General features: G+C 37.2%; 1 protein-coding gene across 1 annotated transcript; it reads left to right on the top strand.

The window, feature by feature from the left end:
• The first annotated feature begins 3410 nt into the window (after positions 1–3410).
• LOC135712092 (keratin-associated protein 4-9-like) lies at positions 3411–4346 on the top strand. Its single transcript, XM_065235069.1, has 3 exons — positions 3411–3423; positions 3789–4037; positions 4096–4346. The coding sequence occupies exons 1-3, from the start codon at positions 3411–3413 to the stop codon at positions 4344–4346; spliced, it is 513 nt and encodes a 170-aa protein (XP_065091141.1).
• Positions 4347–24688: the final 20342 nt, after the last annotated feature.

The raw sequence follows: 24688 nt of genomic DNA on the forward strand, positions 1-24688 counted from the left end.
ATGGTTTGTGAGCCCTTTACTCGCTACCCGAAGAACGCCCACGCAAACCAACAGCATCGTCAGGAAGGGGAAAATTTCCCCTACCCGATGTTGCTGTTGTGTCGCGTGGGTGTACTTCAAGTAGTGAGTAAAGGGCCCACAAACCATTTGTTAACAAATGGCTTTTGTGCCGTTTTCAAATGTTAGCACTGAAATAATAATTTCCTACAGAAATACTTTCGCTTTCCCTTGCCACTCTCATAATGTGAATGACCTGGCAGAGGAGGCCCTCCTCTCGATTAGCGAATTTATAATAATTACGATGTCACGTTCGCAACAATTACTGAAAACTGTTCGAAAACCCAGAAAAATTTTACCGACTTCGATAATCTAAACTTTGTGTTTAGATCCAAAATTTTATAAACTTTGGTGCACAGGAACCATGTTAAATCAGTGCGATTACATTTGCAAACATCACCATTTTAATACCCCTCACGATACAGCGAACTTTCATTTAATGAATATTAATGTCATCTAATGCAATTAATTGACAATTTAAGATTTGGTTTGCTAATCGAGATGAATGTCTATGGGATCGATAAAAATATATTTGTGATCTGAACTAAGCGCAAGCGTGTATGGTACCGCTGTGTATGTACAACCGCTGTAAAAGAAGTGTTTTGAAGTAAGTTCATCCGTTACTATATTTTTCCGCTCTTTTTAATTTGAAACAGCTGCAACCAACGGAGTTAATTTTATCTCTAACCAGAACTGCTCGACGTAAGACGCATTTTACTAGCTGTTTTCTGGAAAAGTGAATAAGTGCTAATTTTCTGTTTGATTTTTAATTTATAGTCAATAGAAAGTCACAGCCGGATAACAAGGTAGGTTTAAATTTGTTATTATGTATTGCGCACTTCCCCCAGTTAGGCTATTTTACTGAAATTATTTTTATGCATTTGCATCCAGTCACCTCGGTACTTTCGGATCACTCCCGAAGCAATAAATAAGTGCTTCGAAGGCTCCGACGTTGAAACGCACTATTATGGCCGTTTCTGCACTTTGAAAAGTCAATCAAATAGTTCAGTTTGGTGAGGAATCCGCAATAAATCTTGGGCAATAGAATCACGGTCATGCATTACATGATATTGTAATTTTGTGAACTTATGATTTTGAACTTAATTTAATAAATGTCTTAATGTTCAAAACCCTTTTAATTCTCAAATTTATAACATAGACCGTTGTATGTGATCTACCCATCGCATGAGGCAAATTTTACTGAAAATCGTCCACTGCTTAAAAAAATTATGCTCAGTGAATACCCCTATATGTATTTGAAGATCTACCAGTTTCTTTCTAGTATAACCGCATACACAGTATCGCGTGTTGATAGATTTGAATTAGAAAGCGCAATCATATATGTAGCACATAATACCCGCGTAGACAATAACCATAAGAGGAGCCCTTTCGGCATATCCAAATCTAATGGGATATCGTGGAACCCAGATATATATTTTTTTAATTGAATACTTATTTAAAACGAAAGTGTAATATTAACATAATGAAATTATACAAATTGATTGGAAATTATCCTGTGAACAGTATCGAGCACTAAAAAAAATAATTTTGGCTCGACCCTTTTCGATTGGCATGAAACTTTGCGCATATGTTCGTGATCAGCCAATGCTGCATTTTTCACTTAAAAATGATTTTTTTTCTAAAGAGCAATTTTTGACTTATCTGACCAAAATGACATCTGAAAAGACATCGTAGGTACATAAAAATTTTTTTCGGAAAAATACACTAACAGAGCAAATAATACGTGCTACAAAATCTTAAAATATTGATTTTTTCAAAACATACCCCTTCGTTTTTTTATATTATTTTTTTTTGTAAAGAAAGCTGAAGTTTCAACTTAAAACTAAGTGAAGGGTGCAGGCTGGTTACTTGTTAAAAAAAAAAAAATTATGCATTTTCATTAAATTTTTAATTTTTGAAATGAAATGATAAAAGAATTCTACACTAAAATGGTGTTCTTCATATCTTCATATGAAAACTTTTTTCCTAAATCTAACCGTTCTCAAGATACACTGGAATAAATAAACAAGTTTTAATTTCATGCTGAAAAAAAAACATAAAACGCTGGTCCACCCCTCCCCTTGATAGTTATATTTAGGTTACAACTTCAGCTATTTCACAAAACAAAAATTTTAATATCGAAGGAAGGTGTTTTGAAAAAAATCAACACCTTAAGATCTCTTAACAAGAATAAACATATTTTTTCATTCCGTGTGTTTTTTTTAACAAAACATATTAAGCCACCTATAGCTTCTTATCAGATGTCATTTTGATCCGATTAGCCGTTTTCAAGTTATGATTTTTATTTTTATTTTAGCCATTTTGGAGTTACATTCCATTTAATTCATAAAAATCTTGAGTGACGCGATTTTGAAGGTTGCCTGCAATAATAAGTTTTTTTTTCGATATTTTAAGGATCAATGGGGTTTAATTGGCTTAAATTTGACAACTTTCTTTTTTTTAAAGAGTTCTGATTTTTTGTCTGCATGTACTTTTTTTTTATATCGGCGAGTTTTGGGGTAGACCACATGGGAGAATTTGGAGATTAATCGATTGCCATGGACTTCAAGTTATGTTTAATGCGGAATGGTGTGATTTTCAAAGTAAACAAGTAGATTTTCTTTAAAGATTAAGGTTTATTGAGGGAAAATGGGGCTTATTTTGAATAACCTCTCCTGTTTTACTTTTTCCATCTTCCAAGCAATTTTGTTTTGTTTTGACTAAATGCATGCAACTGAAATCTACTTACACATTAAAATTGCCATATTTGACATATAAGATGAGACGTAAATAAACATGTCATGTAATATTAAGTGCTCTGAGACTGAAAAGTTCGTTGCTTGACGAAAAGTACGTTTTAGTGATCTATATTTCGCGTCTGTTATGACTCAAATTTATGTCAAAATTGAAGCTCGTATAAGTCGCTCTCAGAGCTCCTAAATTAACATTTTTTCTAGGTCTGTATATAATAGATAACTTTAAGCTGAAAATATAGGAGAATATGGGGTCATGGGGAAACAATATGTCATGGACTTTTTAAATTATTACAATGCCAAATGAATTCATTTATGAATGATCAAATAGATTACTGTCAGTTGAAATAATTTCCGTACGTACCGCTAGATTCGATACAGAGAAGTAAAGTGTGGATTGTGCTAAGTAGGCAGGGAATTCGTTGTAAGCCCTACATGTATTCTTATATTGATGCTGCATTGTTTACATTTCCATTAACAATTAAAAAGTTTTTTCTGAAGAAATGTTAAGTAATAGAGACGTTGCTATACATTTTTAAATTTAAACTTGAATTAACCCCCTCCCATAATAAGGTGACATAATTTATGATCGTTTCCATCATGGACCCAAAGGGTAAGGACCTCCTTTACGTGATTTTTTTTTTGGTTCACCTAGCTGTTTTTTTTAGTATACCTGGTGCACCCGGTACTAGAGCAAAAGACAGCAATTTGTACCAGAACAGGTGTCAAAAGTGACACAGACAGCACAACTGCCAGCAAAAGCGCCAGCAAAAAAAGCGCGGTACCCGCTGCCGTGGCAGTCAGATTGAGGTGTGTCATATACCTTAGCACGTTTCTTTTTGTTTCGCCATTTGAACTCGTGACTTTGGCGTGAGATTTGAACTCGTGACTTTGGCGTGAGAGGCATGGATGCTAAAAAAAAAAAGCGGAACTAGTTAAAATAGTTAATTATCTAATCTAATACTTCATTAGCTCCAGGGCCCTTGAACATCATATATTTGGATTGTCCCCAGGAGGATTGTTCGAAGAACGATTGTACCCAGGAAGATTGTTCGAATAAGGATTGTCCGCAGGAAGATTGTTCAAAGGAGGATTGTCCACAGGAAGTTTGCTCGGGAAAAGGTTGTTCGAAGGATTGTTCGGAGGAGGATTGTCCGCAAGAAGATTGCTCGGGAGAAGATTGTACGAAGGAGAATTGTCCGCAGGAAGATTGTTCGGAGGAGGATTGTTCGAAGGAGGATTATCAGCAGGATTGTCCGCAGGAATATTGTCCGCTACCGACGAGTCGAGGAGAAAGATTATCCGGAGGAAGAGGATTGTCCGCGGGAGGATTGTTTGAAAGAGGATTGTTCGAAGAAGGATTGTCCGCAGGAGAATTGTCCGCAGGAAGATTGTCGACAGGAAGATTGTTTGGAGGAGGATTGTCCGCAGGAAGATTGTTCGAAGGAGGATTGTCCGCAGGAAGATTGTTCAGAAGAAGATTGTTCACAGGACGATTGTCCGCAGGAAGATAGTTCAGAAGAGGATTGTCCGTAGTAGGATTGTCCACAGGAAGATTGTTCGAAAGAGGGTTGTCCGCAGAAGGATTGTTCGAAAGAGGATTGTCCGCACGAAGATTATTTGGAGGAAGAGAATTGTCCGCAGCAGTGATGGAAAAGTTCATCAAAGTTCCCTATGACTCGCGAACTTTTCCCTTGGTGAACTTCGTGACATATCGCGAACTTTTCCAACACTGGTCCGAAGGAAGATTGATCAGAGGAAGATTGTCCACTGGACGATTGTCCGCAGGAAGATAGTTCCAGGAAAGATCTTCAGAGACAATCAATGACGTTCAAGGAAAACGTTAAGGAACGACACTCATCCTGATGCATGTTGCTTCAAAAAAGATATGGCAACACTGTGACGGCATGCGAGCGGAATTGAAAGAATTTTCGGAATAGACAGAAGGATCAAAAGGGATATTCAGGATATACTGAAAAATAGACAAAAAATCGAATAAGGATGTCTGGAGAAAAAAAGTTCTGACTGATGTTCTGGATATATAAGCAGAATTTTATGGATACATTTGATGGGGATACAGGATGCATCCGAATGTATCGTTCCCCCTGGAACATATAAAGAGCTTCAGAGTTCCGGATAATCTTCTTCCTCCACGTACTCCTTGACTCGTCGGTAGCAGACAATTTTCCTTCAAACAATCCTCATGCGGACAATCCTCCTTTGAACAATCTTCCCACGGACAATCATCTGACTGGCGGGATCTGGTCCATTCGGTCCTCGCTACACAAGGATCGTACCTGGGTCAGCCTTGCATGATTTCTAGTTGGACCCCCAACAATTAAGTGATAAAACTGATTCCATTTTGATCAACATCAACAATGACATTAATCCTAGCTCTGAAGTTCAGGTTAGGAAAAAAGTTAGGTTAAAACAAAACGTCAGCTATTGTTGGTAAACAAACCGACAGCATTGTTGACAGCATTCCCCCATGCACTCAAAAATATAACTACCCACAAATCTAAAAAACCTACCACTGCGTGCACTTCCATTCTATTACCGGGAACCATGATTTTTCGATAAATTCCTTCCACGCTATTGGTCCTGACCTTTGGGTCCATGGTTTCCATACTCGATAAACCATACAACCTATCAAATATCAGTTAAGGTGTAGTCGAACAACATTTTTAAAAATTAATCCACCTTCATTTGTTATATAATTTTACTAAGAAAGACAAGGTACTCTCTGGGAGTTTTTTTATGAGGATATAGAAAATTCCATCATCACCTGGAGCTTTCATATTTTGAAACTTTTTAGTTAAAGACCTTACTTCGTCCAAATCAGTCCCCCAGGAATTCCTGGGAGAAAATATTCAGATAATCCCGAGCAACCTGATTCTCAATAGGACTAGTAAGACCCAAACTGAAATTATGGGAACTCTCGAATTGCTTAGCAAGTTTCTGAGATTTTTCCAAATTTGTGATCCAAATTTTACCACCTTCTTTAAGGGCTGGAATAGGCTTTTGAGGTTTTATCAAAATTTTTGTGAGTTTCCAAAAGGGTTTGGAACTCGGGTCTAATTTAGAAACATTATTTTCAAAAGTTTTGTTCCTCAGGGCAGAGAATCGCTTTTTAATTTGTTTCTGCAAGTCCCGCCAGATAACTTTCATGGAAGGATCGCGTGTTCTTTGATATTGTCTGCTACGGACATTTTTAAGACGGATCAAAAGCTGAAGATCGTCATCTATTATAGTTGAATCGAATTTAACCTCGCACTTTGGTACTGAGGCAGCTCTTGCTTCAACTATAGAAGTAGTCAGAGATTCAAGAGCATAATTAATTTCATCTTTGGTTTGCAAAGTTATATTCCATAAATGTTCGATATTGCTCCCAATCAGCTATATGGTAATTGAAAGTAGAGCTGTTGGGATTACAAATTATTTATTGGGATATTTCAAAAGTTACTGGAAGGTGGTCAGAACCAAAGTCAGCATGGGTAACCAATTGACTACAAAGTTGACATGAATCAGTTAAGATCAAATCAATAGTTGAGGGATTTCTTGTTGAAGAAAAGCATGTTGGGCTGTTTGGATATTGAATAGTGTAATAACCTACAGAACAATCATCAAACAGAATATTAACATTGGAATTGCTTTGAGCATTATTCCATGAGCGGTGTTTTGCATTAAAATCACCAATAGTTAAGAATTTAGACCTATGACGGGTAAGTTTCTGAAGGTCACCTTTGAGAAAATTCTTTTGGTTTCAAATGAAGAAAGAATTTTATGTTTGATTCGTCTATGAACAATGATGGCAACGCCACCACAGGGTCCATCAAGACGATAATTTTTATAAATGAAATAATTTGCGTCCTTCTTAACCTTATGGTCAGGTTTAAGGAAAGTTTCAGTTATAACGGCAATATGCACGTTATGAACTCTCAAAAAGTTAAATAGCTCGTCTCCATTATCTTTCAGAGATCGAGCATTCCAATTTAATATATTCAATGCTTTAAAATCCATTACTGAATTTAAAAGTCTTGATAATATTGTTTGCAAATTTTATTCCAGTTTGAATAGCATCAAACATGGAGTTAGATTTAGGCATATCAGAAATCATGTCAAATTAATGATTAATGAAAAAAATCATTTTAGGGGCAGTAATGCTTCCTAAGTCAAAAATGTCAAAATTTCCGTTAGAATTTTGATTTCTACCCATTGCAATAGCAGCATAGGTAGCTCCATTAACTCGCTGAACATTGTTAGCAGTGAGGGGGGTAGGTATAGATGAAAAATTTGAAGCAGGGGTGATATTTGTACCTACGGGTACGAATGTAGAATTTGTTCCTCGCTGACCGTTGTTAACAGCAGAGGAATTTGTACATGGTCGAAAACGTGGAGCGTTTCCTACCTGTCGCTTAGAACGAGTTTTTAAGATCGCTTGCGAGTCTTACATTCCCAAATCTGCAGGACAAAGTGCCACGCCGTCCGAAGTAATGAGCAGAGGCATGACAGCAGCGCTGTTTTATATATTTTCAGATTCAAGCGGAATGATGTACAACCAAATGGTACTAGATTATGACGACTGGGAAAATCGTTTATTTCATGAAAACAAACATAAAATTATCATTTGTACATTTTTCAAATGTTTTTGTGGAAAATTGAAAAAAAAATATATTTCAACCGATTTGTAATGTAATGTCCTATTGCTTGGCGTATTTGGATTTTATTTTCATCTATAAATGACAAAGTTACAAGCGTTCAAAACCTAACACTAATTTACCACACATATTTTTTGATTTGCACCCCAGTATAGTCGACAAAGACGTAGTTCTACGTCTTAAAAAAATGTGCGCATGTTTTCATCAGACTTCAGACATCAGAAATTTACAATGCGGAATTCAGTAAATTTAGACAGTTCAAGCGCAAAGTTTAGTTTACTGAATGTACTGTGAAACAACAACAAAATACTGAATCGATTACCGAACGTTCTGCTGTTCCATATTCGGTAAAAAATTACAGTGAACTTAAAAAAAATCTTAGTGTGCAGACAATCGGCACAGAAAAGCAAATGAAAGTCCACGCCAATGCGCTGGCGATGGAGGCCACCTTTTGAAGCTTTCCCAACATCGTTAAATTTTTTTTTTTTTTTTTTTTTCTTTATTATAGAGATTTTTAGCCTGAGGCTAGTTCATCTCTTAACATCGTTAAAGCCGCTTTCTGTACAAATTCTGGAATTCAAATCGTTTCAATAGCTGATCTGAAAAATTCTATTTTGGCTACAAACTAGACTGACATCTAATATGTGAAGGAGTAAGCCGAGGAGTAAACAGACAAAAAATCGATGAACGTCGCTTCAATTTTGATTTACATTGTATTCCAAAAAATTCCAATATGACATCTCCTTATACCAAAAACTGTGGACGTACCCAGGTATACCTGGTATGCAGTTTTTATCTATGGTACCTGCACTAAATACTGGAAAAGTTTGTTGGAGGTATTTTTTTCTATTCTTGAGAAAATTGATTTTGAAAATTTTGCGACATTTTGATTTTATTCAAAAAATTCTATTATGACATCTCCTTATACAAAAAACTGTAGACTTATTCAAATATACCCGGTTTGCAGTCTTCATCTATGGTACCTGCACTAAATACTGGAAAAGTGTAATGGAGTTATTTTCTTCAATTTTTGAGAAAATTTATTTTGAAAATTTTGCGGAATTCTCTATTGAGATTGCTGGAGTTTAATGCACTAGTGTGCGTGCGCGTATACGTACATCAATGTTTTCATCGGGAAAGGATTTCCCAGGCCAGTGACAATACCTATACCATGGTGGGTATATACATGGTGATACAGCTTTATCACTATATAGGCGAGGAGGCCGCGGGGGGGGGGGGGGAGTGTGGTTTTAGAGCAAATTGTAAACAAACTCGGTCGCTGTCCCATACAAAAATTCAACATGGCTGAATCATGAATTTGACACATTATAACACCTATATATAGTCACCTTGGCCTATACCAACAACAGCGTTTGATAGTAGGCAGCATGTCCCGGGCTCAAATAATTTATTTTGCTGTGCTGGGCCCGCTGTCACGGTATAGACTTATCTGACGTTTATTAAATGCACAAGTATTATTGCAGACCTAAATTATACACGAAGAAAAAATTCTACCCAAAATTTGAGTTCTTTTTACTGAATATTAACTTCAGCCTCTCACTTGTACTCGCTATTGTTGTCAAAAAAGGAACGAGAGATTCAACCCAACGATATAGTTCAGCCCAATAAGTTACTTTTGAGTAAATTGCATATTCTCAAATTTACGTGAATTAAACTTAAATACTACTTAAGAGTAGGTAATTTTTTTGCTGGTGTTAAATGGAAACTACTATATGCGATTTACTCAAATTTGGGTTATTGGGCTGAACCCCGGAATTGAGGGAAAATTACTTAATTTTGGGTAGTTTTTAATCTCCGTGTAAGTATTAGTGCAAGAAAACCTTTGAATTTAACCAAATTTCTGCACTAATACTTGTGCAATTCACAAGCGTCAGAGAAGTCTATAGTCCTCTCCAGCCGGGTTCGTATTGGTGCGAGTTGCGTGTGTTAGTGAGATGAATTTTTTTGTTAGCTGTGAGAATTTTTTTGTTTGCTGTAAGAACTGTCATTCTAAAGTAAAAATAAACAACAAAACGAAAACAAACCCTACGCTTGCACGGTAACAGTCAAGTACCCTTTTGTGAGTAAAGGTTAACCCAATTTTGATAAAGGTGGTTTTACTCATTAATGAGTAAATTATTTTAACAACAATGAGTTTCTGCTAACAGTAGCTAACAGTTACTACTACATTAATTAGTGGTGCCGCTTTTATTTACAATGGGTTCACTTTTACTCATAAATGGATGTTTGATTCTTACCGTGCACATGACAGTATACGCTAGTGTGTGTAAAATTATGTTGCCCCGTAACGTGGGTAGATCACCTTTTCGTGGTACGTTACGGGATGTAAGATCTGTAGGGATCAAGAGGGATAGCAAGAAAAATATGATTGAATTCGAGAAGCTCGTAAAGAAAAATGAGAGGGTTACTGAGAAAAACTCGGAAAAATCATAACGGGATTGAAAAGGGTTTTGAAATAACTGAATAATAAGAGGGAGAGAAGTAGAGAGAGTGAGAAGTCGACAAAGGAGTAATAGAGGGAGAGGAAGGTGGGATGAGAACGATTGTATAACAGGAGAGAAACAGAGAAATAAAAATAAAAGACAGTCTTGTGATTGGCTTTAGTGAAGCAAGTTCAATGAGTTGTTGTTTACTTCAGAGATGCGAAATATCCGAAAAGACACGACAATGATTCCTAGTCCTGACTACTTCAAACTAGGGGAACAGGTTTTTTCAGTAATCCAAGGAACACATGTTAGTTCTTGTTACTTTTTATGCCTTGTTGATAGTGACAAAAGACTCGGCCTTGTCTACCGAGGATGATCTTGAAACAAGGAAAAAATGAGTTAGTTGTCTTCATCTATGTGATTCCTAATCTTCTATTCATTGTTCCCTAGTTTGAAGTGGTTAAGACTAGGGTTCTGCCCAACAAACAATTTTAGCTGCAGATTAGCTTATACAGCCAAAATTTGCCTTATGTAGCTAATTTTTGCCTGTATAAGCTAAGCTGCACCTAAAATTGTTTGTTAGGTGATGCATGGTCATTATTGGTGTCAAACCTTAATTTTGTTGCTAAGGAATCCAATTTTGACTGACAAAGGGGCGCGCCTTTGGAGGGTGTTTTAAGACTCCGAAGGGTATAAATAGCGGTACTTTTCAATTAGAGTAGGATCCTTGCAATAAATGCAAGAGTGGCAACTGTAAAAAAAAATCGAATACTTCATCATTTCTCAATAATGATGGAGTAATACGACATGCACTAAACTAAGGACACGGGATATACTACAATAGATCAATTTACTGGTCGCAGTTAGAGTCGGTGTATAATGAGTCACGCCAAGAGTGAAGCCAAGTCTACCTATTGAACTGTCAAAGCGGCTACCTATCGTGCAAAGTAAATAAACATTACGATGCTATGAAAGGTTCACGAAAGGTATTGCAATAAAATATAAAATATAATCGAAGAAATGAGCATAAACACGCAGTGAGCGTTAAATTGTCATGGGATACGCTTGGTAATGATTAGTAATGAGAATTTCTACTATTTTTTGTTAAGATAATTTGACAAAATCACTGATATAATGATTTACTACAGCCGCAGTATTTTTTCTCTCGCTAGAAGTCATTTGAAGTTGTTGTAGATGTCCTCTGTTGCCAAGTGAAAAGAATTGGAATCTTTCGAAAACCGTGATGCGAGTTCAACTGTTTTTCTCTTGGCGTGACTCATTATACACCGACTCTAGTCGCAGTAGTGTTTGGTCCCGAACAGAGGAAAAAAAAATTATGTTATTAGTGTAGTGTTCGTGAGATCCTGCTTGGAGAGCTCAATGGGCTGATATTCCCGATGAAAACAAAATCACTAACACTGCTGAAATTTAGGAATAATCGTTGATCTGCCAATGGTTTGTTTATTGGCGCACCGTCGAAAAATTTTCTCTTTCTGCAAATATAGACAGTTTCTTATGAGAATTATCGGTGGAGTGAAAGGATAGTACAAAGTCCGCCATGTTTCACGCACAGTCTGATGTTTGCTTATGGATTTTCTTATAGGAGTAAAGAGCTACAGAGTCGCCGTCAACGCCAATTAACGGATGAATTCTGAACGACACGGTCAGGGACGTCAACATTTATTTAAACGCTATTTCATAAAAACCCAACTTTTGGTTGAATCCATCCAGATCCGTCAAAACTGAACCTACCCAAAAAGGGATAAACTGTGTTCGGAGTGACAAGTTGACAAATGAACAAAGTCGAACGGATTCATGTTGATGTTGTCCATTTGTCAACTTGTCTCTCCCAACATAGTTTACCTATTTTTGATAGGTTCAGTTTTGACCGATCTAGGTGTATTCTACCCAAATTCGGATAGTTTTGAAATAGCGTGTACAGAATCCAACTTTAGTGCCGCTGTCAAAGAATAATATATAATGTGCCCTATTAGAAAGTTCGGTTTTGGTTGCTCGCGCAAACACTGCTCGCGCATTTAACCCAGGTCAAAACTTGAGGTTTTACGAAATAGCCCAAGATTAGGTTTACTTTTCGTGTCAAAGTAGAGTGCATGGATCTGATTTCTGGCTTTTCTGCTTGAAAAAGCTTGTTAATGTTAGCGACAATTGGCAGAATTAAATTAAGGAACTCCAGGTACAGCTCGGTAATTGGGTCTTGTAGCCAGGGCTGACAAATTTCATTTTCAATGAAAGATTTCCCGCGATATTTACAGAGATAATTCTGTCACTATCATCGGATGAGAAAACGATGATAGAGATTTTATTCAAAATCTCATCGATATTTTTGTCATGACAGGACATACATGCAACCTAATGCAATGTTCAGCTTGAATATTATCTGAAATTTGTTCATTGTAGCACAAACAAAGTGACAGACGGAGCGGCTCGAAAACTTTGGTGACTAACATGCTATTTCAATTTTTCAGTGTACCACATGGCAACACCACTACTACTGGATTGTACCACATGGCAACACTACTGCTGGATTGTACTAGCATTTTCATCAAATGTATTAGAATGTTTTGGTTCTAACTCTTTCACTCTACTCAAAACTGAAATACATAGAAAAAATGACAAAATGATACACTATTTGCACACTGTCAAAGAATCATTGTACACAAAATCAACTATGTTCAAATCAAAACAAAAATACTAGCCCATCTGGTGGCTGATGGCACAAGCTTCTAAGAAAATTCTATCACAGCGAACCACATTATTTTAATTGATTTCTTCGCCAATTAGTCGTCTGTCACTTCGTTTGTGATTGTAGTGCTTTTTTTTCCTTTATTTAACGTCGGTCTCTGTTCCGCAATCTAGTGCCAATCACCGACGGATATCGATTGCCATCCATTGACGGCAATCGAATGTGCAGGAAGGCAGCTTCCACACCTGCGTAGGATATCGCACTCATTCACCAACACACATGGGCCGGGACCAACGGCTTTACTTCCCTTCCGAAGGAAGACGTGACCAGAGATTTTTATGCCTGGGAAAAATCCCACCGACCTCGACTAGGATTGAACCCAGACCCATTGGGGTGAGAAAGCAGTCACGCTTACCACTACACCACCGGCGTCGGCCATTGTAGTGCTGTTACAGGTTGTACACGCAGGCAAAAGAACGTAAGAATTCCATAAGAAACACTTATGAATTTTAGCCATAAGAAATAAGTGTGAATTTCATTGATTCGCCTTATGAAAAATAATGTTGACAAAAAAATAATAAATCGGAGCAGACTGAAACCGGAAAATGGACGTTGAGGTTAGGGGGCCCGTGCGTAGACCACTCGTCTTTCAACGCTTGGGAAAATGAAATGGTTAAAGGCGTATAAAAGCTACCTCATGTTACTCGAAAATCATTCATAAGTCACGCTTATGAAATTCATATATGTTGTTCATAAGTCGAGCCTTATGAAATTCTTAGGTCTATTTGCCTCAGTGTATTGTTTATCAAAAACAACAGCAAACGCACCGAGATATGTTAATCCAAGCGAGTTATTAACAAAAGAGAAAATCGATCACGGTTACGTCCTTATGTATGCTCACTGTCTAGTTTGTAATCTGTGATAGATATGGAAGTCACTTTTTTTCCACCACAGAAATACCCCGTATGACAAATTATACATGTGCGTCCCCGAAAAAAAATAACAACAAAAATACATTAAAAAATAATGTAACAATAAAACGAAAATTATTGTCTTAACAATGATTTATATTGTTACGTCTACAATAAATTTACCTTGATTTATGTTGTACAAAACAGTAAATTTCATGGTAAATGGAAAATTTACAATAAAAAAGGGGGGTTGTTAAGTATCTTAACAATGAAATTTTCGTGATTTCCCCATATATTTTTTTTTTTTCAATAACATTATATATAATTGTTATTTTACTGTAGGTTGGTGAATTTATTGATTAAAAAAAATAACAGTGTACTTTAGAGTGTATGTGTTGGCTTGACAGATCTACTTTATCGACTTTAAAAATAAATCGAAAAAATAAAACATCGCCCCGGGGAGGGAAGGGGGTGGTTATGTCTGTTACGGGTGAGTCCTTTTTTACTGGTTATGGATTGAGATTCGATCCGGAACTTGTGAGAAATGCAGGCCAACTCCCCTGCACTCGATCTCTCTAGGTCACGTCTCCTTGGTGGTTGAGCGTCGTTGATAAGTGAGTTAATGCATTCTTCTGGAGACAATCGCCCATGAAATATGCTTCCACCTGAGAGTTCCTTCCTGACATCTTCAAGAGGTGGAATTTTTTATTTTTATATTGTATGATTATTGACTGCACGGAAAAGGTCTGCATTAAGCAGGATTAAGTTGAGGCAGGTGAGTTGAATTCAACTCAAACCGATCTGGTCATAGGCGTTCAATTGACTTGGCAACGAATAGAGCAAGTCCGATATCGGTCAGATTTCTGGACGTTCATTTCGTAGTTCAAGTGAGTTGAACGCTGAATTGAACCATCTTAACCCAACTTTAGAGAGGGTCTAGGATAAGAGATAAGCGGACGCGGACTGGCTGGTTTTTAGTCAAACGAACTGTCAAAGCCAGAGCCATACGAGCAGCGCCTATCTTGATTACATTGGCAGTGTTGCTGACCCTCCCATAGTCTGCATGCTTCAATCAGATTTATTTTTATTGTTCGTGAAGTAACCCACAATGAAAACACACCAATATTTAATGTAACAACAATTTTTATTGTAATAGAGTTGTTCATTATTGTTCATGATCGAATCATGTTAACAATAAAATAAATGAAAATCATTGTAACAACATTTTATTATGTACATTCATTGTACATCTAGGTAGTAGTTTTGCCGTTTTCGGAAGAGTACAACATTATAACAATCATTTTTACTGTCGACAATAAATATTAATGTTAGAGCATTGTTTCCACTGAAAATTTCACTGTAATTTTTTTTTCGGGTCTACAAAACGCGAGATCTTTAAAAAACAGCAATATATAGTAATTATTTTTGCTCAATCGGTAGATAAAAGATGTACCGAGAACTTATTGGAGGGATTTATGCCTAATCGAGATCATCCCGATCAACTCCGGAGTGATTTGAGATTTGGGCGTAATTGCCTTTGTAAACAAACACTTCAATCACCGATTAATGTGCACTCCGTTTTTGTGTGTGTATTCTTTTTTAGCGTTTTGAAGTTGAATCGCTGAGGAAATCTTATTTATGATCAATCTCAGTACCACATAAAAATTTCAATAGCACAAATATCAGCTCTCACGAAACTTATAACAAAGAAACTGTAACTTCATGTTAACTGCAGTGCAGTACACAAGGAGTTTCAATTTCATGACCGTTACAACCGTCTGTAGTATATATGATAAGCAGGGTTACTTCCACTCACTTGCTATAAACAAATGTTTTTCGGAATTATGAAATCATGAAATAGTATAATGCTAATTAGTGCTTGTAAGTTACAAGAAGAGGTCATGAAGTATATGTTTGACACATAAAATCTGTCAATATTGCTTTCAGTGCGTCACAATCAACGAATTTACGACTCGTGAGCGCTCACTCTGAGTGAACGCTCACGAATCATAAGATCGTTGATTGTGATGCTCTGAAAGCGAAATTGACAGGTTTTATGAGTCAAACACATACTTTACACCCTCTTCTTGCTACTTACTAGTGCATCATATCATTATAACATCTAATGATTGCATAATTCCGAAAAATATGTTTTTATAGCAAGTGAGTGGCAGCAACCCTGATGATAAGTAATAAGTAGTAATGAATTAAACATAAATTTACCATTAATTAGTTTTATGTCGGCAAAATGCATTTGGCAGCACTAGTCGACATTCATGAAATAACAAAATGACAGATACACGAAAGAGTGATTGAACATGATTTTGGAAAGCTCCGAATACAACACGCTATTTCAAAACTACCCAAATTTGGGTAGAATCCACCCAGATCTGTCAAAACTGAACCTACCCAAAAATGGGTAAACTGTGTTGGTAGTGACAAGTTGACAAATGAACAACGTCGATCTGATTGATGTCAATGTTGTTCATTTGTCAACTTGTCACTCCCAACACAGTTTACCCATTTTTGGGTAGGTTCAGTTTTGACGGATCTGGGTGGATTGTACCCAAATTTGGGTTGTTTTGAAATAGCGTGAAGAATACGGTTCGTGTTATAAAAATCGAAGTACGTCTACGAAACGACCAAAGCACAGGATGCGAAGTGAGGGAGATAGGACGTATTAATAAAATGACGATATGGGATGGAAGTATGCGGAATGATATTTATGAACGCATTCATCCCGCTCGTTTGGTCATTCTGTTGACTAATTTTAGAGTGGACGGACGCTAGGAACAACATGGGACAATTTGGCGGAAACAGTCATAGTGACAAATGGTCGATGCTTGAAACAACGACCAGGTCACGACACCGTCCAAGATTTATGCCCTATAAATCTTGAAGTGATAGGGAATATCAGCCATCATGACGGTCATTGTAGGACGCTTCAATGAGTCACTTGAAGAAAGCCTTAGGTGGCGGCCAGGGTAGACGCGACACGCGACGCGACTCACGCAAGAAATAGAAATAAATAATAAGATTTCTTTGAATTGGTCGCGTCGCATCGTGAATCGCGTCTACTCTGGCCGCCACCTTACTCATATCTGATTGTAATTTAGGAACCAAATGTAACAGAATATGTATTCGCATTTTTATGAGGTCCTGAATTTAACCAAGTTTTTACTAAGTAGCACATCCAAAATATGTACATAGGACCGAAATCATAGGTTACTTCTACTGTATTTTAAATCAATATCTAGAAAAATGCTCTCAAATTTCACTCAACAGCTTAACGTAGTCTACGTCAACCATGCGGTCGTGTCTTGTATACAACCCCACCAATTTTTTCTACCACTCGATGGGTTATTTTTAAACACCCGCTAGATTATTCTCGACCGGCTCAAACATTCACACTCTCCCGAGCAGGAGAAAATAACGAATGAATACCTAATTCTGATCTGATGCCAAAATTTGGCATTGACCAGCATGACATAAGAGGTAAAATACCAAAGAATAATACCAAAAAATTACATGCATAATATTTTGTAAAAACCAAAAATTGATAATTGGATACTAAAACAATACCTGGGTGGTATTGTTTTGGTATTGCATTATCAGAATTTGGTATTGGAATGGTATTGTGCCAACATTTTTTTGTATTATTTTTTGGTATTTTACCTCTTATGTCAGGCTCATCCATACCAATTTAAGGTATCGAGATATTCGTTCCTGCTCGGGCTTAGCACACACTCACATATTCATGGGATTCAAATTAGGTTAAATGATCATCAATCAACTGCGTCGTCCAAAATGGGAAGAAAATGTATCGAACTAGGTCGTCGCTCCCACGCACTTACCTGATGTACTTTCCGCCAAGTCACGAAGGTAATCCGTAATCAATGGTTACGGGATAAACGTCTGACCGATCACTTTCTTTTTCAACGGTTCATAGAGCACTGTGGTATTCTGAAATAAAAAAATAAAAACTTATCGTTAGTATAAATCCTGTATTCTTTTTTATTTCTTTCCCTAAACAGCCAATCAAATTTGAGAACTCTCGCGTTACTTTTCAAAAGACTCTAAGTAACAAATGTAATCAAATCGAGCTAAGCGATACAAACTATTGCTCTTCTATCATTGTATGCGATATAAAAACACCAATCCAAATTAACTTTCATTTATTTAAGATAATCATATGTCAAAATTTTCCCAATGAACAGTTTGAAATTATGGGTGCATTATGGGTCATTCGGACTGCCTAACATGGTTGGTGCTCATTTTTAACTTATCTAAAGTTAGATACTCTACTCTGAAATCTGTGAAAGGGAATTTAGCTTAATGTAGACAAAACGTCCAATGATCCCATTGATTATGTCATAGAAAAGTATCGTCCAATGTAGCATGTCCGATGTACAACTTGACTTGTCAAAACGTCCTATGTGTGTTTTTTTTAATATTGTAGCATGAAATTCAAAGTAAAATTGTGATTTTAGCGTTTCTACTGAATTTTTAACGTTATTGTGCACTGACTAAATTAAAAATAGTATTTCAAAATGTATTGTTTCTAAACAGTTAAAATAATCATCTGTCAATTTTCTCATTGGTGGATATGTTACATTGGTCTCTTTGAAAATTGACGCGAGAATTATTAATGGATGCACAACGCACTGATCCGGAGAAGGAAGAAATCCTATTGCAACTAAAGACCCAGAGAGCCAAAAAATGCAAATTTGAGAGAGAAAATTCTCTCTCACGAGCTCATTCTCTCAACATGCCATGTAGGGTTAACTACCCCATTTCCGGCGTATTAAGAATAACTCGCACTTAGTCTTTCTTAATCTAGTTCAGTTTAGCATCAAACGGAATGTTATTATTACCTTTCCGTACGTACCGTAAGATTTGAAAACAAGAAACTAATAGTTGAGATATTGTCAAAAGTCCAACACTGCTTCTTGACGCCAAACTCGGCCTACGGATTTAAAACTCGGCCTAACGCTTTGAAACGCAATTGAAACGCCAATGAATTCACTTCGGCCTATCGAATGAAGATAAAAATTGATTCGTTCGGAGCGCTTCTTTTGTTTTTGGGAATAATGGGTGCAAACCTTCAAACCACACGTTCTCATTGACTTCGTTTGGTAGCTTATTAACTAAAGTATTGTAGCAAACGCATAATTGACTTCCCAAGTAACCAAAAGTTCTGATAAAAGGGTATTTGTGGATTAAGCAGCTTGGTTAGAGGTGGTCTATAGAATTCTTAGCAGGCTCACTTTTAAGTCGTTATACGAACTTGAAAGTTCCGGTACCATAATTGAAGAGCATTCTAAGCAGCTTCTGGTGGAACTTGAACGGAAATTTTAGAAAATAATTTAAAAAAGGGTTTTGCCCTCTACACCAATTCTATATATAGTTCGCACTTTTATGAAAGTTATTTCTAAAAGCAGGTATTAATGTGAAAAACCGTCACGTCATCTGAGATATATTAAAGTGAACTGTAGTCCCGCCTACTGTTTGAGTTTTCAGTGCCAGCTGACTGACTTGAATACGAAACACAACACCTTGATGAATTTTAAATTGGTGTTTGCCCACATGATATTTCAACACACTTGTGGCGTAGTGGTTAGCAATCGTAGATCGCATGCCTAATACACGGGTTCGAATCCAGGAACTTTTCCTTCATTTTTTTTTATAGATTTTTGATGCACTGCATACATATAAGAATTATGATTTATTCGGGCCACTGATAATTTCATATTTACGTAAACACCAAATTTTGGGATCGAGTTCCAGCAAAACACATTGCTGAATGGCTTCCAGCAAAACTATATCTTGCTGCATGTTCAGTAATTTGAGATATTTTGCTGGATGCTCAGTAACTTATATGAGACGTCAAAATCATCACCGTTCACTCTCCCGCGTATTCTGTTTTTCTATTGAAGAGAGCAACTAATCATGAATTACAGGTAAAATATAATTAGAATATTCGCAAATGTATCGTGAACTCAATATTTATATGGATTACACCGATTCTCTGTATATCTGTAGCTGCAAAGCTCGCTGCAAATATTACCGGGTTGAACATCAAATGAGTTTAAAAACCGTCGATAAATCCAATAAAATTATGAATCACTTTGAAATTAATTCAACGCCTAAAAGTGAATAATCAATGTGATTGATATGTGAAATGTTCATGCGTGTAATCAAATACCAAATACAATTGAGTTTTATATCAGTTTGAAAACCAATTCCAATTCAAATAACTGGTCTTTCAGCAACATCATTGCCACGCTAATTTGCTGAATATCCAGTACGTGTTGCTGAATTTCCAATAAACAGCTGTCACTTTTCTGTAGGGTCAATTTGCTGGTCGTTCAGCAAAAATATTTTGCTGGAAGAATTGCTGGTTTCCAGCGATATAAAAATAGTGTGGGTGGCAATGATGTTGCTGAAAGACCAGTTATTTGAATTGGAATTGGTTTTCAAACTGATATAAAACTCAATTGTATTTGGTATTTGATTACACGCATGAACATTTCACATATCAATCATATTGATTATTCACTTTTAGGCGTTGAATTAATTTCAAAGTGATTCATAATTTAATTGGATTTATCGACGGTTTTTAAACTCATTTGATGTTCAACCCGGCAATATTTGCAGCGAGCTTTGCAGCTACAGATATACAGAGAATCGGTGTAATCCATATAAATATTGAGTTCACTATACATTTGCGAATATTCTAATTATATTTTACCTGTAATTCATGATTAGTTGCTCTCTTCAATAGAAAAACAGAATACGCGGGAGAGTGAACGGTGATGATTTTGACGTCTCATATAAGTTACTGAGCATCCAGCAAAATATCTCAAATTACTGAACATGCAGCAAGATATAGTTTTGCTGGAAGCCATTCAGCAATGTGTTTTGCTGGAACTCGATCCTAAAATTTGGTGTGTGTACATTAAATTTTGTTACATGTGGCTTGAAAGTTCTGTCGGAACTTTATTTGAACTTTATGGAACTTGAAAGTTCTGTCAGAACTTTATTCGAACTTTATGAAACTTGAAAGTTCTGCCGGAACTTTATTTGAACTTTATGGAACTTAAAAGTTCTGTCAGAACTTTATTTGAACTTTATGGAACTTGAAGGTTCGGTCGGAATTTTATTTGAACTTTATGGAACTTGGAAGTGATTTTAATCGTTGAATGCGGAACTTTTGGTTACTTGGGAAATCATGGATTTATTTGAAGTTTCCTGTTCTATAGGCCCAAAATGGGCGATTAGGCCTAAGTAGTTCTTTACCCTATTTATATAAAACCCGATTTGTGATTTCCTTTCATATATTACAAAATAGCGTACCTGACACTGCAAAACATGTCTTGACGATCAGTGCAAAACACGTTTGTTACCTCTATATTCGCATTGAGATAAAAATCCGAAGTCCCTTTTTTTACATATTCTGCACAAAAGATAATTTCTGCCCCGCCCCATTCATAAAAAAACGGTGGGTGGGTGTGATGGATGTGCTCTTTTTTGTGCAGAATATGTTAAAAAGGAGGATCTTCGAATATTAATCTAAATGCGAATATAGAGGTAACAAACGTGTTTTGCACTGATCGTCAAGCAGTTCAGTTCGGTGTTAGCTCGCTCTCTCGAGTTTTTCGAAAAGTTCGTGACAATAGTGTTCGCGCTCTCTCTTTCGCGGTTTTTGTGTGTGCGTCCCCTGAAGTGAGGAAGCATCGCTCGCGATGCCCGGTGAAAGTCCGATGGCACGATTGGTCGTCGCGATGCCCCTGCGACGAACGGAGATTTCGGCGAAGCTCCCGAAAAAAAAATGCTGCCGACATGAGCGCGGCAAGAGTGAAGCTACCTCCGCTGGTAGTGAAAAATGCCCATCTTAACGAGCTCATCGCGGATCTCGCGTCGCTGGGCGTTAAAGCCGAATTCAAGTTGGGCAGAGTCGGCACCAAGGTGGTGCGCCGTACGAAAGTGGAGTATGACTTGGTCATCGCCCACCTGAGGACTTCCAAGGTGGAATTCTTCACCCACGACATCACCGGTGAAAAACCGTTCAAGGACGTCATCAGGGGCCTGCCAAATTTCGACCCGAAGTTTATCGAACATGAAATCAGGGACCGGTACAAGCTGGCTCTAAGCGCCGTCTATCGGATGACAAGGAAGGACGAAAATGTGTACGCGTATCCGGATTGCCTTTTCCTGGTACACTTCCAGAAGGAAACGGTGACGCTCAACGCGCTGAAAGCCATCCGGTCCATCAATTCCATCATCGTCCGCTGGGAGTCATATCGTAGCGGCCATCACGATGTGACTCAGTGCCAACGGTGTGTGAACTTTGGAAACGGCACCCGAAACTGCAACATTAAGCCACGCTGTGGCAATTGCGCTCAAAACCACGCCACCTCCGAATGTGCTGCGGATGAAGCTGTGGCGTCCAAATGCACCACCTGTGGTGGTGCTCACCAAGGATCCGACAAGCAGTGCCCTAAACGCAAGGATTTCAAGCGCATACGAAAACAGGCGTCCACCAACAATCAACCAGGACGAAGGAAGGATAAGGCCCCAGCTTTCAGGGCGGAGGACTTTTCGCCTCTTCATGGACAAACGATTTCACGGGTGCGATCCGCCCCCCCCCCCCGGCTTGCAAATGACTGGGATAATGCATACCACTGGTACTTCGTGTACTTGAAGGTTATAAAATAGACCCGTCACGCAAGTGACAGTGGTCCTTAGCCTCTTGCCCAGTAACTCCTACCCCTTCCTCGCCGTGGCGCCGGCTGGGGTACGAGCAGGCATGGAAAATCATTTGCATTCATTTCGTGCATTCATTTACATTCATTTGCCCTCAACTTTTTTTATCAATAGAATTCCGCAAAATGATGTGTGGAACTTTTGTAGGTTTTGTTATTAGCTACAACTTTTGTCCAAAGCTCAAATCCGTATCTCTTATGAATGACGAACCAGAGCAAATAGAATCCACTACTGTTTTTCAGTGAATGTATTTTACATTCACTGAAAAACAGTAACGAGTTTTGCCCGCTCTTATTCGTGATACATAAGAGATACAGATTTGATTTCTTAACAAAAGTTGCAGCTAATAACAAAACCTACAAAAGCTCTATTCATCATTTTGCAGAATGCTGTTGATGAAAAACGTTAGAGGCAAATGAATGTAAATGAATGCATGAAATGAATGTAAATGATTTTCCATGCCTGGGTACGAGTAACCTTAGGGAAGATCGGGTAACCAACCCCCGTGGGAACTTTGGTCGTATGCTGACAGGGAAGAAGGAGCTGCATCCTTTTCGGAGGATGTGGCTTACAAAACCCGAGCATCTGTTCTCCATGTTAGGGGTGGCTCAAACAGCGTCTGACTGGCATCCAGCGGCTGAATACGAAATGCTTCGCCCCGAAAGCTATACCCAAGATGGCAGTCCCATCACGGTGGATAGGAGACCTTAGGCCAACCACCTACTGTCTCCGAAACCTTCAAATTGTTACAGAAACCTATAGTGAAAGATTACGAACTGATTTTATGGCAACGACTTTTAGCGCAAAGCATGTCGTTTCATCGCATTTTCTTGGCTTAAATATTCAAAGTCCGCTCGAAGATCAGGTTGCGCAATGTATTCAAACCCTAATCTCTCGGGTTTGACGGTGTATTCAACTTGATCATGAAGAGACTCAGCACGAAAGTACAGTCTTTTCTAACCGCTATCTTCAACAGATGTTTGGAACTGCACTACTTTTCAGGGATCTGGAAAGTAGCAAAAAATCATACCAATCCGCAAGCCCGGTAAAGATCCAACATTTCCTTCAAGCTACAAACCAATCAGCCTCCTTTCAGCGTTGAGCAAATTGTTCGAGAAACTCATTCTCAATCGTTTGCTAAAGTTTGTCGAGGAAAATAACATTCTCCTTCCGGAACAGTTTGGATTCAGAAAGGGGCATTCCACCAATCACATCCGAAGTGATGAATAACATTCGAAGTAACATAGCTGTATCCAAGTCCACAGCCATGGCCTTGCTAGACGTCGAAAAAGCGTTTGACAATGTTTGGCATGACGGACTTGTGTACAAGCTTTGTAACTTCAACTTCCCATTACATCTGGTTAAAATCACCTGTAACTACCTCCAGCAAAGGTCGTTTTAGGTATCGTTGAATGGTTGCCCGAGCAAAGTAAAAAAACAACCTGATATCATCTTGAGAACAAGTCTTGTTATTCCAGATATCATTTTGTTTTCAGTTGTTATCGCATAGCTAATTTAGTTATCAACCTCGACTAATTTTGTTATCTGATCAGATATCTCGAAAGAATATGGAATTGATGCAAGGTTAGTTCAAAACTTCAAATATTATCCACATGGTGAGAAAAAAAACACTGCCAATTATATTTCAGTTATTAGCCTAAGGCTTTAATACCAAATCGACAAAATAATTTGGAATTTTGTTGATAAATTTGGTATGGATCACAGTTGGGATGTTGTTTGACGAAAAGCTCCTCTTCCATTCGGAGGTAGAGAAAACTGTACCCGAGCAAAGTCGGATATCAAAATAATATCAAAATGATATCAAATAATGTTTCTGAAATCATATTGATAACATATTTTGATATACTATTTTTTAACTTCAGTTGAATTCATATTTTGATATTATTTTGATATATCTAAAAAATATAATTTAAAACAAAATTTGATGTTTTATGAAAAGAGCATCAACATTCCACAGATTTCAGTGATAAATCTAATTTATTTTTATTTTACTTTTCTCACGAGTCAATCAGCATTCTTGCTGTTTTCTTTATGGACATCGCAAAGATAAATATGATTTTCACAGTTATATTTTACAACATTTATTGATATTAATCTACCTGCAAATTTAATTAACAAATCGATATAAGATAAGATATCGGTAGAACTGATTGACATATATGTTTATTTTTATTTTGAATAAATGAAAACTTTTCGATAACATTTTTCGATTTTGAATCTTTATATCAACCAATATATATCAAAACGTTCAGATTACTATATTTGATATCATGATAATAAAATAATAACTAATTTAGTTTTTTTTTTTGTTTTTGTGCCATAGCTATAATAACATATTGATTACTTATTTTGTTTATTATTAACAAAATTA

The sequence above is a fragment of the Ochlerotatus camptorhynchus genome, unplaced genomic scaffold, assembly GCF_037179485.1.
Source record: "Ochlerotatus camptorhynchus isolate MF236.1 unplaced genomic scaffold, CSIRO-AGI_Acam_v1.1 ptg000457l, whole genome shotgun sequence".
NCBI lineage: Eukaryota > Metazoa > Arthropoda > Insecta > Diptera > Culicidae > Ochlerotatus > Ochlerotatus camptorhynchus.